The following is a 16411-nucleotide window of genomic DNA, read 5'->3' on the forward strand; positions in this document are numbered from 1 at the left end:
AAAATGTAATCCACACTGATAAGACGCTTTATCTGCATCTGTCAGATAAGCCAAAGACAGAAAGCTTGGCATCAGAGTGCATCAACATGGGTCGAGATACTATCGCCGAAGCCTTGAAGAGTGAATATCGCTTCACAAAAATGACAGGCTTTTTCGAAGCCCAACATGAATTTAAAAACACCCATCGGGCATTTAATGCATGTACAACTCTAGCCTCTTCATTCCTCCTCCGCATAGTTCATGAGCCCAGCATGTACGATGATTGATTCCCAATCACTGTTCAAAATGACAATAGTCTCTGTAAGACCAATTAAAACCATTCCGCTACCAACACCAAGCCACAAGCCCTTGAGCTCCAAGTCCGTATACGTGCAGAGAACAAATGCCAACGGCATAGCAAAGGCGTAGTAGGAAAGAAAATTGATGATTCCTCCAATCTTCTGCGATCCTTGCGCCCGCAAGATTCCGCTGGCGACAGATGCTACTCCATCGAAGATTTGCAAAACAGATACAAGAGGTGCGAGGAGTTGCACTATGAGCAAAATAACTTCGTCGTCTTTGGAGAAAAGCCTGGCTATCTGCCACCGGAATGTGAACAACACAAGACAGTTTGCCACAGCAAGACATAAGCCACACATGAGCCCAACCCTTGTGGCGATTTGTGCCAGATATATGTTCTGCCCACCAATGAAGTTGGCAATTCTAGTAGATGACGCAATACTGAGAGCGAATGGAACCATATAGGTCAACAGGGCTATGGATCCCACGGCACTTTGTGCGGCCAACTGCGTCGTGCCAAAATACAGCGCAAAAAGCGTCATAAGTTCGTAGGCAAGATACTCTGACTCAAGCATAACAATGCCCGGAAGAGCCAAATGCGAGAGTTGGCCCCATTTGCTGAACAATTCTTTTGGAGAGCAGAAGCCGTACCAGCATCGAGAACCATCAACAAAAGTAGCGTACAACACCAAAAGAATGGCCATGATCCAGAAATTGATAGCCGTGGCAATCGGTGCACCGACATAGCCTATTCCGTATTTCAGGTCCCATACCAAAAACCACAGGAGAAATATGTTGATGGGGGCGCTGACGAACAAGACACCCGTACCAGCTTCGAAAATGCCCTGGGCCTGTAAGAAGCGCTTGAAGTTTTCGAAAAAAATGTACGCGGGCCCGCCGAGAATAAGGATCCGCAAGAATTGCGTTGTAAGCTCGAGTACCTTTGGACTGGATATGACAAACTGGAGAAGAAGATTGGAGTTCCACCACATTAAAGCACACGGAAGGTAAACGACAAGAGAAAACACAAAGCACCGCTGCACATGAGTAGAGACCAATTCATAATTGCCAGCTCCATATGCTTGAGGACACAAGGTATCTAGAGCCGTGGCAATTCCTTCAAAGATTGCAAATGTAATTGTGGAAGTCATCAGCGCCAAAGAAACAGCAGCAAGTTCATCTTTACCCAAGTGACCCACAACCAAAAGGCAGACGATGGAGAAAAAATGCTCGAGCACAAATGTTATCACCAATGGAGCCAGATACCGCACCAACATTTTAAGCTCTCTTGTGTAGGTAGTTTTCAAGCTGGCAAAGTCCTCCTGCTCGAAAACCAGCTGGAAAGTTTTGTCGCTGTAATGTGAAGCACTGGACCGTGAGCCAACAGAACGCAGCTCTAGTAACTGCTCGTCCAGGTCCGACTCCGTCGCATTGTAACGTCGCTGGTGCTCTTCTACCAACCAACTATGGAAGGACTCCTGGTCTTCCGATGTATGAGCGGAGCTTAATGTCAGCGGCAAGGAACGCGAAGATGCCACACTAACAACATCGTCGACGTCTGTTCCCGTGTAGACAGAGCCTGATTCGTCGAGGGAAAGAAAAGATCTCTGATCAGGCTCACGGCCATAGCTAAAGAGCGGGAACTGGGTCGACGGAGGAATGAAAAGACGGCGCCGACGGTTATTGACCGTGTTCGGATTGGCGAGTTGGTTAAACGCCTGAGATAAAACCATTGGGGAACGAAAGAGAGAGAAGTATGTTAAAGAAAATCGTATAACAAGTACGATGACTATGTGTGCGAATGTGTGCGAATATGAGAGAAAGAGATTACAATGAGTGATAAGCACTAGAGTTGAGACAGACCGGAGAAAAAAGTAGAAGAGAGTGAATGGCAATGATGGCAAGAATGATAAACAGAACATGGCCAGTATAAACGAAGGCTAAAGCAACAGGGAGATATAACCGATCAGATCTCATAATGGGAACATACGAGACCGGGGAAAGAACAGAAGAGAGTACTAGAGAAATTACTAGGCTAAAAAAAACTGTATAGCGAATGGTATATACCAAAGCTAATAAATCTACGGATAAATTTTGGTTGAAGAAAATGTCATCATGCGCGAAGATAACAGATGATAAAGGAGGAAGCGTCTTGGAACATTCGTAAAGTGGTGTTTTGATTTTTTATTTTCCTTTTATTTTTTGACCATTTTCTATATATGTTAATAATCTCAATCCCGCCATTAAACTTCTGTTTAAAACTAGTTGTGTATGTTATCAAAGTTGGCTTCATCTGCCTCTCGAATACAGTTTTTCTCAGATGTTACTTTATAGACCAGAAGAGCAGAAACTGGAGTGGCCAATGTAGTAAAGAGGAGTATAGTTAGTGATACGGTCTACTTTAGAGTCACGAGAAGTAGCCCCTCCTGCTTTGTGTTCTCTATCTATTTAGAACCTTTCTTACTATTTAGAGACTTTCTTACTATTTAGAGACTTTCTTACTATTTAGAACCTTTCTTACTATTTCTTTGTTTTCTATTTGGGGCCGAAGCACGTAATATAGACTTGATAAAAGCTACAGTAAACTGACTCGCTTCTCCCATTTACTGGCGATCCCCTCACTTTCATAGGCCTTAGCCTCACCTAATAACGGTCTTTTCTTCTCATCTTTTACAATACCCAAAAGCGAACATACATTTCTGTTAAAATAACATCCACACAGCCCCCGCAAGAATGACACCCAATACAATTGCCGTAAGCACACCTGCTCCAGCGCGGTCCTTTCCTGTGATTGTAATTTTGTTCCGGTTCACACTGGACAAAGTCAGATTTCCGGCATCCACACTGGCACCGGCATCCAGACCGCCTGTCTTTGGCGTCAATGGCGTATTCTTACTTGTGATAAGAGCCATGATGGTTTCGCCTGCTGATATTTGCTCTCCAAGACCATACTTGTTATCCCAGCCATCTACAGACCAGTTCTCACCACAAGTTATATGATCACTACCACCAGAACAAGAAGCTGCAGCCGCCTTTGCACTAGGTACAATCCAGTTGTTGTAGATTTGGTCGAAATGCTCAGGCATCAAACCTGCCGTTAAACTGAGACAGCGGGCAAAAAGGGACCGGAAAGAACGCTGGTCATTGTTACAACTGTTACTCTGAGCACATGTAGTTTCAGTCATGATGGAATTGTTGAAGAAGTAAGATGAAGCATCAAGGATTTGCGCCACTCCAGTCTCCCAGGTTTCGTTTCCTGTTGCATTGTATAAATATGCACATCCCGCCAAGTAGACACCGTAAGTGTAGGACCATTTGTGAATGGTCAAGTCAGTGCAGTTTTCTGTGTCATCAGCACCGTCATAAATAATAAATTCAGGGCTGTCACGAATAAAGCCGACATCCCACATCCAGTTCCATACTTTTTCAGCGGTTTCCAAATAAACCTTTTCCCCCGTGAAACGGTACAAGCGTGCAGCAAGATGGAAAAGACATCCGTTGGAGATGGAATTCTTGTAGTTGTATCCCAGATTCCACGTGAAGATTTGCCATCTCAAGCCTCCGCCGCATGTGGTAGTATCCCAACGGTTCTTCATGGTGTTGAAAATGGCCTGGGTCATGTAAAGCCAACTGTGGTCGCCTGTGTTTGTGAAATTTCTTTCCACTGCTTGGATAATCGCCATTGCCCAAACACCCTGGTCATCATTTCCCTCGGTCATACTTTGGTTAGAAGGCATATAGTTGAAATCGTCACCTGCCTGGTGGTACATAGCATTGGAAAGAAGCTCTGTAAAGGTGTCATTGTCTTGAGCACAGAAGGCCCAGTAGTCGACCCAGCCGCCGAAAACTTCGCCCGCATTCCACCAATAATAGGGAGGGGAGAACATGCCGACAGTGCCGCCGTATTTTGTACCTTCGTAGTAGTTGAGCTCGCCAACAATCACTTCCCACGCGGCCTCACAGATGGAGTCTTCCGACTCGACATCAAGAGTCACGGCGAAAACACGAAGAAAACATAGCGAAAGTGCTGAAAGTGCCTGGATGGTAGAAAAGCGCATCGAAACTCTTTGGCTTTAAATGAGACTCTCGTCTAGTCAAAAGATTGAAGAGAGTGAGAATGAAAGAAGGTAGTTCTGTCGACTTTGTTGAGTGGCAATTTGATGCTTCACTATTGCCAGCTTGAAGTGAAAATTTTGGTATATCGAAAGCCACGCTTGTTTGCAGGTTAGGGTTTTTCGGCCTCACTAGCGATAGTGCTGTCTGTTTAGCTTTCACGCGCTCTGGGAATCTCAAGATGATCTCTAAAAAACAGTCTCCGAATGCAATCTGTTTGTTTGCAGTCTCTTAATGTGCAATTTCCGGTGGTGTTGTTCTTTCAGTATTTGCCGAATGTGAATGCGCCCAGGAATCCTTGATCTGGCATGTGCACACCTCAACACGGATATTTATAGCTGAGCCCGGTTTCTGGGTGTTTTGCAAACCCCTTTGGGGCAATTGATACAAGCATAACAAGCAGAAGACATATAGAAGACGAGGATCATACTAGCTGTTTGTAAATGAATTAGTGAAATTAGAAGTAGATGGAAGAACTAGCGAGAATTAGAGAAATCAGCCAAAGAATTAGTGAGAACTAAAAAAGTCAGAAGAACTAGTGAGAACTAAAGAAGTCTGTGGCACCGTATTCCATGGCAGACACAGGAACAGCCGTGGCAGAAACATAACATCTAAAGACGGGGCGGATTTTCTTGAGAAGGTGCACCATGTATTAGAGATGGCGTTGTTAGTACTTAGAGGCGCAGTTGGCACCACTTGCATACAACGAACGGGCCAACGTGGCTGACAAAGGCACATCGACATACAATTGAGGCCTCACTTGAGGTCAAAAAGCCGAAGAAATTCTTTCAAGCCACTCACACATACTCTGTTATTGGCGATCATGACGAGGTCTTGCGAGTCGAGCGACGGTTGCGCGCCCGAAAAACAGTCGTTCGAAAGTTGGGCCGGTCCTGCACTTTGCGTGAACACCGACCGTTTCTCCCGGTCTACAAGGACTCCATTCCACCCGGATTTCACAGCACCGACAAAATCTTCTTCATAATGGTCGCCCACGTGCCACGCACGTTCCAAAAAATCTGTTGCCGTGATGTTTGAGTCTTGCTGTTGAAGCGCCTTCAAGTGTTTCTGGGCAGCGCGCGCGAAAAACCTACGGTCGGGCTTGGCGTGGCCCACGTCGTAGGAAATATGCACCGATTCGAAGTATCTCGCCAAGCCGAAGCTCTGCAAAATCCCAAGCACGCGGTCGTCCGAGTTTGTGGCGGCTATCATTTTGATCCCGTTCCGCGACAACGTCTCCAAGACGGGCAAAACGTCGTCGTACAAATAGTACGCTTCGCTCGAACCAAAGTGCGCGAGAAGGCGGTCGCAGAGGCGCCGCGACTCATTGTTCTGGGTGAAGTGCGGAATATCGTAGAGCCGCACTATGAGTTCGGCCCACCAGTCGTTGGTCGAGTGGATTTCTCCACTGTACTTGCCGTAGTTGGGATATTTTTGCACCATGTCCCGGTACACCATGGGGAATTTTTCTTCGATGCTTTCAAGCGAGAGCGGAAGCCCGAATTCCCGATGCGAGATCTCATAGTACTGTTGGGAAATCGGTTTGCGCGGCGTGTAAACCGTGTCCCAAAGGTCGAAGGATACAAGGTAGGGCTTGGGAAAGCGGGTGTCCGCCTGCGACTTTGCGATTCGCTCAGGGCGCAATGGGTCGGAGAGAAGCCGGAAACGCGTTTTGACTGATCTCATTGGAAGTCAGGGATGCGGGACAAAGCAGGGAGATCAAATACCAAATGATTCGTCTGCCACTAGAATGGAAGCAGGATGAGCAGGGTACGAGGCGCTCACTTCAGATGCAGAAAAAAGCAAAAATCCGATATGGCCCGGTTTGTTATCAAGCTCTTAGATACAAACAAAAACGGTGCACCTTATCCGATAGGACTGCACACGAGGCTACATCTATGATATGATGACTTTTATGAATTCGGACATGGTCCAATAAATATAAAACAGCATCCAACAACATCGGGCTTCAAGCAAGCAACACTTCCCAGCCCCACTCCCGCATCACAGTGCCCCAATGGCAGCGGTGCGAAGCGCCCTCGTCGTCAAATGATTCGTCGTCGCGGGCGCGCGCCTCGTCCTTGCGGCGCCAAACTTCGCGCACCACCTCGAGCGCGCGGTCCACATTGCCTATCCAGAGCCGCTCGCGGAGCAGCGCCCAGCGCGCCTCGCACCACTCGCGCTCTTCGCCCGGCTCCGCCTCACAGGACCCGACCAAGAGTGGGAAAATGTGCACAATGTGCACGTTGGACAGCGACGGCACTGCAGCAAGAAGAACAAAGATTTTCTCCGCCAACAGATGAGGAGCCACCAGAGGAATTTCTGGCACTGCCTGATACAAGTGAAGCAACGTGGCATGACGATATGCCTCGGCTGTAGCCACACACAGATACAAGTCCCACGTAGAATTATCGCCTGAAGAATGGCGCTCGGCTGCCTGAAGCGACACCATTGGCTTCCAATCCACCAACTGTTTGCGCAACTCGGCTGCGGCAGTGATATTGGCCAAAGAATTGCGCTGTCCTGGGCGAGTTTGGCGGGCGCGACCTATCAAGGCGGCAACACGGGCCATGATCAAGAAAAGCGACTGCGCACATCCCAAAAGAGGATCGACGTGATCTGGGCTGTGGAGCATCAGGTCAAGTTCGAAGAAGGCAAACGGCGCATCTTCCGAGCGCGGCGACTCTTCTTCTGCGTGTCCAGATTTTGTAATTGCCGCCACAAGATCAATGCCCTTGTCATCGTGAGGCAGGTGTGAGGTCATTTGCGAGAGAACATCAAAGTAAACCCATGTGTTGAAAAGCAACTGGAGATTGCGAGGGACAAAAGCGTCAACCATGCTAGGAATCAGACTCGATCCAGTAGATACAGGCATCGTAGACACGGGCGAAATCTGGTTGGAGTTAGACCCAGGCGAAGTGGATGAAACATGTTCGAATCTTCGTGTGTCGCCTGCTCCAATACGAGCCTCGCCCGTGCCGATACGGGCCCACTCTTCGGGCGACACGAGTACCAAGTGACGCCGTGCCTCCGCAAGCCACGCAGCACGGTTCGTTTCGGGTGCACGAACCCACGCCAAAACCTTGTGAATCATACTTTTCGCTCCTTTCAAATGAGCAATTCCGCTCAGGGTGTGGGTATCCCAGGACTCGCTCACAGCCAAGTTGAGGCATGTTGCTAACGCAATGTCAGCAGGAAGGGCATTTTCGGAGTCAGTGTCCATTTTAGAGAGCCGTGCAGCCAACTCGAGAATGCACTTTTTCATGTAGACATAGCCTTTGGCACGCAATGCTTCAGCATGTTCACGAACATTAATGTTGCCCGCGAGGTGGAAAAGCGTCATAGATGCAATCAGGTTGAATAAATACAGATGCTGAGCAGCAAGACCAACAAAAACAGTGCGCCACGGGTTTTCATGGGCTCCGTTTTTGATCGACATGATTCCGCAAGTATGTGCCAGATAGAGCGCCAAAATCTGTTCCTGTTCTGCGGCGTGGGCGAGACGCGATCCGAGTCGAAGAGCAACATCCAGAAGTAAACGCAGCGGTTCGTCAAGTACCAAATCAAGAGGGCTTGGTGCATTGCGCTCATCAGGGAACACCGAGCTGAGAAGTGCGCTTAAGGATGGCGTAAGTTGCACAGGTAACGGCGACAACTCTAGCGGAGAGCCCATATGCTGATGCAGTGGCCCGATGTTGGGCATAAACTTTGGCCCCATGGTCTGAAATTTGGCACCACCGTTGGAGAACTTCACGCCGTTTTCTAACCTCGGACTAGTGCCAGAAATGTCCTCGAACTTCGGTCCATTAAACTTGGTCACACGGTCCTCAATGTCCATCTGTGTGTTTTCTATAAGGTGCACATTTCCCATTTGTCTGTTCATTTGGTCGTTTTTCAGCATTTGATGGCTCCGATTTGTCAGCAGTTGCCCATTTTGTTGCATGCTTTCATGTTCATTCTGTCTTTCCAATGATCTAGATTCTTGCATTTGCGCAAGATCTTGTGTGAGGCTATGTTCATTTGGAGCAAGGTCACTTTGTCCATTAGACGCATGCTCATTTTGGTTTTGGTTTCTATTGTCCATGCCTTCAATCTCCCCTTGCTTCTGCAACGGGTCCGACGCGATTCTTTGAGGCGATATGGTTGCAGGAGATCCGGGCGGCGTAGCACGTTTGATGTATCGTCCCATGTCGAATGGGCTGGAGTCTGGGCGGCGCATTTGGTCCGCAGCCGCTTCTGCTAGCGAATCCAATGTGTACGACCGGCGCACGTCACAGCGAAATGCTGCCATTTCCGCATGTGCATCGCCCTGGCTTGCGCTTCGATGTAACATTCGTGTCCGTTGCATGCGTTGACCGACGTCGGAGGGGCGGCGTCCTTCGAATGTGTGAGGGTTGATTCCACGAGCAATGAGCTCATTGTCGAACTTGATATCGCGTGTAGATTTCCCAACGACAGAAAGGGAGGCTAGTTCTAGATGATGTTGCAACAGTGCTGGCTCAACTTTGACGGGGAAGACAAACTCACCATCTGGCTTGGAGCCCTTTCCATTGCTCTTGGCACCAGAAGGAACGTTATACTCGTTACCAGAGGCATCCATGTGGGTACCAGAAGCGTAGCCGGACTCTGAAGTGCTCCTTGAGACAGGGGTGCCCATGTTTGTTGTGCCTCGCGTCCCAGCAAATGTCTTTTTCAGCCTCTTGTCTGACAGGTCTTCATCATTCTTGACAAACTTCTTGCTGGAGCTCTTGTCACCCTTTTCGCGATCCTTGTCTTTACCCTCAGGCTTTGTATCCTTTTTGTCGTCCTCCGTGTCGAAAGATCGCCATTTGAACTGCGTCGCATATCCTCCACACTGAATCTGCCGCTTAAGACAGTTGAAACAGAACGGCTTGTGCTCGTCACACTTGCGTCGCTTGAGTTTACAGGTATTGCACCCTTTACGGGACTTTCTCAGAGGCAACCCGTGCTTGTCTAGCTCCACATTCATGGCTAGAGAAGACTAGTAGTTGGCGTATCTTATCTAGCTTGGGTGCGATAACGATGTGCCGGAAAACACTTCCCAAAGAGGTAAGAAGATCCGCGCCAGTATCTTGCGTCGCAATGAAACATGGAATCCGAGGTTTCCACGCATATCAGAATCAGTGTGACCTTACTTATCCATTCCGTTCAACTCGGAAGATTCAGGCGATTTATTCTTTCCACTCAAAACACAGCGGCCCCATCTTGAATCGGTACTGTGTGCAGTCCCGCCCGCCACGAGTGACATAGCGCACCCATGGGAAGCACGTATACTTCATCACATCCTCGTCCACCCGCAAATAGGTCACTTTGAGACCCGAGTACGTAAACATGGGAATTTCAAATTCCACAGAGGCATTTCGATCTGCCAGCTGGCCATTTTCTCTTTGTGCGGCACGGAACAGCGTGGTATTTGCGCCTCCAACACCATAGTATCGGTCCAATTCTTCAAGGGCAGAATCGCGCGCACTTTGTTCTTCGCCCAACTCTGTGAGCGAATCTGGGCGCGAATTCTGCCGCATCGACGTCGAGTCGCGGTTGAAGAAAACCGCACGCACACTTTCCTCAGTCACTTTGCGCGGCCCAAGCACAACCTCTGCCATCATCCGCACCGATTGGCGTGAACCAGGAAGGTCAGAGATTTTCCACAAAATCTCACTTGAATCAACCTTGTACTGAACTTCACCCAACTCGGCACGAAACCGGAAATCGTCTTGAGCGCTTTCATCAAGCTCAAATATATTTGGGTCTACTGGTAGCCGCACCACTAGATTTCGACAGTGGAGTCTTCGTTTGAAGCTAGTGGAAAGTGTGCACATGATTTGCACTTTCTGTTCATGAATGCGGTATTTGGGCTGGATCATAATAAGTGGCTTCTTCTTTTGATGGCGTCGCTGCTCCACCTTGTATGATAGAAGCTCAAACTCATCGTCTGGGGGCGTGAAGACAATTAAGTTTTTCTTGTAAAGCGAAGAAAGTTCTGTGCACTGGTGAAATTGGACATTGGAGATGGGCACTTTTAGTTTGCGGACTGTTTTGTTCTTTGAAGTGTTCTCCGAGTCACTGCTCTTTGAAGTTTCATTTTCAATCGACTGTTGAGCCGGTGTATTTTCGTCATCCTTTTCTTGACTCACAATGCCAATCTTTTCCTTAACTTCCTTTTGATCCTCTTCCGCAGTTTTAACCGTCTCTCCATCTATCCCGCCTTCTTCATCCGAGTTTGCATCTTCATTCTGGACAAGCATGTTACCTTCCATGTTTATCTTCTCTTCCTCTTCCTCGAACTTTTCATCCTCTTCAATCTCTTCATGTTCCACCTGTGATATATACTTTTCATTGAGCCCGAGTTTGCACACTGGCATTCCCGACAAATATGATCGGATAGCACAATACCCTCGAACTTCGTTGATTTTGACAGTGTCCGACTCAAGGTCATAAAGAAACTCACAGCTCTCGTTGATGTCAATGTAAATTTCGTTCTTCAGATAGAAGATACCCTTGGGTCGCCAACTGACAGCCAGAGATTGTGTTCGTAAAATCGAGCTGTTTATGAGATGATCTGTGGCCGTTGTCACATGGACAGCATGGTTATGCGTTGATTTGACTTCTTTCTTTTTCGATTTCTTCTTCTTTTCTGACTTGTCTGATTTCTTGCTGGTTTCTTGTTCCATATCAGATTCAGAGTCACTAATTGCATGCAGAGAGGGTAACGTTGCCAGGTTGACTTCCATCTTGATGTACTCTTTGAGAATATTGTAATCAGTGAGCTGTATGACTCCAAAGTCCATACACTCATCCAAAAGCTCATATATGAGCGGGAAATTGTCCACAATCGTATCTCGCGAGACGGAAGAGCCCAGTGAATCAGAGCTTGTGCCATGCGTCAACTTCAGCTTGAAATACCGTTCAAGAATCAGGTAAAACTGACTGAGAAAGACCGTGGTCAGCATCACGTTGATGTTGGTGCGAGCAACAGTAAGAAACATGATGTCGTTCTTACCCCAGATATAGATGTAGTTGAGCCCATTGTCATGGATGCACGGGCTGCGGTTGTAGGCCTCCAACTTTTTGTATATGAGGTTAAAGCGAGAGACTAGTGCATGGGCGTCAGGAATGTCATTGACATAATTGCGGTGCAAGAGTACCTCGGAACGCCTGAACTCCAATTCCGGATCGGGCCAATGGAGAATGTACACAGCAGCGACCATTATATCCGAAAGGTGTAGATATTCAGATCGTCAGACCTGCAGAAAGGAAACGGTTCGAAGTAGGCGAAATGTTGATGCGAATGAACATGAGGGGAAGAAGAAGCGAGAGCGAGTGAAGGAAAACACAAACAATTATGGACTAACAAAAGATGAAAAAGAATAAAAGGGACAAGAAAGGAAAAGAAGCAAGAGAAAGAGACATCCTACAAAATAATCTAGCCGGCGGATTCGGGGCCCCATTTGTGGATTCTGACGTAAAAAGCGCCACATATTCTCGCACGTGAACCTTTCAACTATCGCACTGACGTATTTCCCCATACAAAATCCATAGGTCCATGAAACAGACATTGACACGTTTGGCGGCTCGTGCCTCGGCTCTTACACGAGAGGAAATCACCAGAGAGCTTGAAATCATCAACAAACAGCTCCCAAACGAACACTGGAGTGCACAGTTTCATGATTCAAGTTCGGAGATCCGGGCAACGTATAAACTCAAGACTTTTGCCAAAACATGGGAGTTTCTAAATATGATTGCATTGCAAGCGCAAAGGCTAAGACACCACCCAACAATCACAAACACATATAACAAAATTGACTTGGTCATCACTACCCATGATGCGGGCAACCATGTAACAGACTTGGATGTGAAACTTGCACAGGCTGTTCATACAGCATACGCTAAAAACTTCGTGGAACAGGCACCTATAAAAAACGAGTCCAAAAATCATAACGATAGTCGTGCGTCCAAGATCATCGAAGAATTGACGCGGAAAAACGGGAAGAAGTGACGACTGTGGTTGGGTGTTGTATCTTGTGCTCAAGTCTAAAGCTGTGTGACTTTTTCCACATTTTACTTAATATGCTCTAGAACTGCTAGTAGATTTATTTCTATATTACACTGTCCTTGAACAGGACTATAAGATTTCGTTAACATCTCGCGAGGCACTGCAATACGCATCGGAGACACGGATAGCCTCGTAAGTACCTTCTAAGCCCACAACTTCCGTATACTCGTACCCATGAATGTCACGGATGGTTTTTGTGTCCACGATACGCCTTGGCACACGAGTAACATCCTTAGCACCTCTCCTCTTCTTGTGTCTTCCTTCTTCTTCGCCGAGAGTTCTGACGTATGTCACCTCAAATGGCGGAACACCGGTAAACTTGAATGTAATTTCTGTCTGGTCTCCCTCGTTCAAGTTTTCAATGATCGAGTCGCCGTGACTTATTTCCACTGACGGCAAGTCATGCACTCGTAATTTCAAGGACTCAAACACGTCTCCGTCTGTCGTAAAATTTACTAGGCACAGCGTGGCCGAGGAATCCTGTAATGCAACAATCGCTAATTCACCAGCTTTCGATGCCAAGCGTTGGAATTCGAATCCCAGTTCTGTTTTCCTATTTTGTCCATTGAATTGGTAAAAGATCGTGAATGGGGAAACTCCAGACATATTGTATGAGATATGGTCCCCAACACAATAGTAGCTTTTGGTACTGCTTTTAGAAATCGATGGAACTTTTGTGATGGATACCAGAACAGTATTATGCTTCTCGAGGGATGAACGATCACACCCATTGCCGTCAATCACTTCGTCAAACTGAATAATGTGCTCACCAACTGAGAAATCATGTTTCAAATTGGCGTTGTTCAAGTCAATTTCGGGCACATAGACGTTCGAAATTTCAAAAGCTTCTTTTTCCAAGTTCTCCTTCTTTTTAATGCTTCCCTTAACAGTGAAAGGGTACTTTCCCTCAAATGTCACGGGAATCTTGAATGGAACTATGTTGTTTGTGCTAGCACGTTCACATAGCTGAATGTATTGCTGGTCCACAGAAAAATCGGGCGCCTCTAAAACGTCATACTGAACTGTAGCACCAGGTGACTGCTTTGATATGCGAGACATGGCTTTTAGAGTGTACAACGAGTCATAAACGGTTGTAAATTCGTGCAAGTAACTGCCACTTTCCTTTGTTGGTAAGGGAATGGTTACTTCGTAGTCATCGATCGATATTGAAGATGACCTTGTCCTTCCGTTCGGGTATGTAACCACATATGGAATAACAAATGGCTTTTGTCCTTCCAAGCGAAGGGTAACGTTCCTTATACCATTTTGACAACTCGATTCAAGGCGAGCAAAACTTGAAGATTGCTTCGTGTCAGCGATAATTGTAATGTTAGGTTTTGGAGCAAACAGAACAGTAATAGTTTCACTTTCACTTACCACACCTGGACACCCACCGTTCTCGAACGATTTCAATCGATAAACACCCTCTTCTTTGAGATGGAGTGTGGATGCGCCTTGAAGGACCAAGTCTTTCGATGAAGCTTTATCGCGCAAACCAGTCTTACTATAAACAAGTTTGTTGCTTTGTGATCCAACGATATGAGCTGTTTTAAGAGGAACTGAGACTGAATCACCTTCAACGATCTGATGAAAGGAGCTCTTCTCAAATTGGGCGGACGGAGCTTCGCCACGCGCCTTGATAACGACAACATTTTCCGAGCTTTCCACGGGACATCCAAGATTATCTGAGACTTCCGTAATAGATACCTGGAAATCACCACGTTTCGAGAGTTCTGGTGTTCTTATTGTATAGGAATCCTGAAAATAATCTTTGACAGTTTCTTGAGCAACGATCTTCCCCGAAGGATCTGAAATAGAATATTTAAAGGCAAAAGGATGATTACCTTCAAAATGAATAGGAATTTCTGTCACTCCTCCTTTGCAAACAGATAGTTGTTTAGATCCAGTGCCATCAAAAATATAATACTTTGATCTCTGATGGAAGTATGTGGCAAAAGTGTTTTCTGCTTCAGGAATCAGGACTGGTGTAGTTTGGTAATATTTATCCTTCACACTTTTGAAAACCAAAACATAGCTACCTTCTTGGCGAGGCTTATATTGAAACTGGTACCGGTGGCCAGATGACTTTTTAGAGTGCTCCTTCAATCCTCTTTCATTAAGTACGGGTCTAAGAATACCCGAACTGTTTTTGAACACGTTATAATTTACTTCAAAAGGCGGCTGCCCTGTAAATGAGAAAGTAAATTCAAAGCCCACGGTTCCAACACATTTATCAGTCAAAGGCAATCCGCGAATAGAAACGGAAGGTGGATCTGGGGTCGTTACTGAAATTTGCTTCCCGCTGTTGACACCGCACGGACAAAACTTATCATGCCCTTCAATTAAAGAATAACGCCCAGGTTTGCTCACGGAAAATCCACGTTTAAGTTCGTCTAAGTTTGCGAAATTGAGGGTAATGTTTTCCTTTCTAGCAGACTTTTCATCTTCAAACTGAACAATGAAGGTAGCTGATGGAGATAAGGATTGACTTGTTTGAAAATAAAGTGTTTTTGTCTGGTTAAGAAGTAACGGAGATCCAGGGTTATAATCGACAAGTGCCACCTCTGCGGATTCCTTTAATTGAATAGCGTAGTTGACATCCTTATCTTTTGATGCTGGGTTGTAAGGTCTTCTGTTACCTAATTTATCAGAGACGCCGAGAATTTGAAATTCAAGCGTGCCAGCTTTTGCTTTGTAGAAAAGCGATGGATCACGTAAGATTTCTTGCTCCAAACCGTTTCTTGATATTTCTTGGCTCTGGAGCCACCCAAGTCCATCCTGATCCAACTCCTCACCAGATATGGTGGCATTAAACTTGCTGATTGTCCTTCCATTTGAAATTGCGGCTATTTCCACATTCAAGGGACCAACACCGTATGTGCTAATCAACGGAAGACTCCAATCTTCGTCATCATCTTTTCCACCGATACACTTATATGCCAAGTATTCCAGTTCTAGACCAGGATACGAAAATCGAGCAGTCGGGCAATAGCCCAAGGTGAAGCTGCTTTTGTAAGGGCGAATTTTCATCCCATCAGAGTCCAAAACGTTGTGTATGGAGTAACTTCCCGGCTTCGTCACGTCCACTTCCAAGTAGAAGACCCGGTCATCTTTCAGAACATACGCAGGATATTCCGTTAAATGGGAGTAGTCACGTTTAGCTAGCTTCCGAACATCACGGGAGGTATAATTCATAAGAGAGATGGTGTTGGAAGGAGAAATATGTTTTATTTGAATGAAATCCACCTCGGATGTCGTGTTGAATTCGATAGGCAACGGTATCGAGTGTGGGAAAAAAGACGAATCTGGGCTCGATTCGATACACATATTTTCAAAGTGGAATGGATTGAGCTTCACAGACGAAGCAGGCAAGTATTGAATGGTGTATTTACCCTTGAAATGTTCGTTAACATTGACGACATTTTGGTAAGTTGCCGAGTCACCCATGATTGTCAATTCTTTGTTTTTCGAAACAGCGTTCCACAATGGAAGAACAAGACCTGAAAGAAAAGGCAATGCGGCATTGCTAGCTAACACGAAAGTAAAACCATTAATTAGAATGGTAAGCAAGAGTGTGAATGTTGGCGTGAATGTAAGCAATGGGATATTCAAGACTGGAAGAAGCCATAGGAACGTGCCATCAACGAAAGCATATTTCAATACAAATGTAAAATTGTTTAGCGAGGTGAAATGCTGGACAGCCGCAGTCTCCATGTGGTTTGTGGAGGAAACAGCGAAAGCATCGGCCTTGACTAGTAAGATATCGTAGATTTTCCAGCACTGTAATAGGACGAAAAGAGAAACGACAAACAACCGCTGCGAAGCCTGATCCACAATATGCTCAGGTATCAAAGGGTGACTTTCATTCTCGGGCTCGGAGGAATTATGAGCTCTCACCGGTCTGGACAGTCGTCTGCTATCCATAATGAAATGAGACCTGCGAAG

The 16411-nt window shown here is 46.3% G+C and overlaps 7 protein-coding genes across 7 annotated transcripts; 1 reads left to right on the plus strand and 6 right to left on the minus strand. All coding sequences in view use genetic code 12, as the record gives it.

Moving 5' to 3' along the window:
- Nucleotides 1-218: 218 nt before the first annotated feature.
- On the minus strand, nt 219-2201 carry FOB63_000323 (uncharacterized protein; the record flags this gene model as incomplete). Its single annotated transcript, XM_002619118.2, has 1 exon — nt 219-2201. One exon carries the CDS (start codon nt 2199-2201, stop codon nt 219-221), a length of 1983 nt encoding a protein of 660 aa, XP_002619164.2.
- A 780-nt stretch (nt 2202-2981) lies between these two features.
- Nucleotides 2982-4337, minus strand: DFG5 (putative mannan endo-1,6-alpha-mannosidase; the record flags this gene model as incomplete). Its single annotated transcript, XM_002619119.2, has 1 exon — nt 2982-4337. One exon carries the CDS (start codon nt 4335-4337, stop codon nt 2982-2984), a length of 1356 nt encoding a protein of 451 aa, XP_002619165.1.
- Nucleotides 4338-5148: 811 nt separating this feature from the next.
- Nucleotides 5149-6078, minus strand: FOB63_000325 (uncharacterized protein; the record flags this gene model as incomplete). The annotated part of the gene is made up of 1 exon (XM_002619121.2): nt 5149-6078. The coding sequence occupies one exon, from the start codon at nt 6076-6078 to the stop codon at nt 5149-5151; it is 930 nt and encodes a 309-aa protein (XP_002619167.2).
- A 283-nt stretch (nt 6079-6361) lies between these two features.
- Nucleotides 6362-9382, minus strand: ZCF9 (Zcf9p; the record flags this gene model as incomplete). Its single annotated transcript, XM_002619122.2, has 1 exon — nt 6362-9382. The coding sequence occupies one exon, from the start codon at nt 9380-9382 to the stop codon at nt 6362-6364; it is 3021 nt and encodes a 1006-aa protein (XP_002619168.2).
- A 202-nt stretch (nt 9383-9584) lies between these two features.
- On the minus strand, nt 9585-11621 carry FOB63_000327 (uncharacterized protein; the record flags this gene model as incomplete). The annotated part of the gene is made up of 1 exon (XM_002619123.2): nt 9585-11621. The coding sequence occupies one exon, from the start codon at nt 11619-11621 to the stop codon at nt 9585-9587; it is 2037 nt and encodes a 678-aa protein (XP_002619169.2).
- A 335-nt stretch (nt 11622-11956) lies between these two features.
- Nucleotides 11957-12409, plus strand: PHHB (4a-hydroxytetrahydrobiopterin dehydratase; the record flags this gene model as incomplete). Its single annotated transcript, XM_002619124.2, has 1 exon — nt 11957-12409. The coding sequence occupies one exon, from the start codon at nt 11957-11959 to the stop codon at nt 12407-12409; it is 453 nt and encodes a 150-aa protein (XP_002619170.2).
- Nucleotides 12410-12535: 126 nt separating this feature from the next.
- POM152 (Pom152p) lies at nt 12536-16390 on the minus strand (the record flags this gene model as incomplete). The annotated part of the gene is made up of 1 exon (XM_002619125.2): nt 12536-16390. The coding sequence occupies one exon, from the start codon at nt 16388-16390 to the stop codon at nt 12536-12538; it is 3855 nt and encodes a 1284-aa protein (XP_002619171.2).
- Between the last annotated feature and the right edge of the window lie 21 nt (nt 16391-16411).

The sequence above is a fragment of the Clavispora lusitaniae genome (genome assembly GCF_014636115.1).
Source record: "Clavispora lusitaniae strain FDAARGOS_655 chromosome Unknown tig00000003_pilon, whole genome shotgun sequence".
In the NCBI taxonomy this organism is placed as follows: domain Eukaryota; kingdom Fungi; phylum Ascomycota; class Pichiomycetes; order Serinales; family Metschnikowiaceae; genus Clavispora; species Clavispora lusitaniae.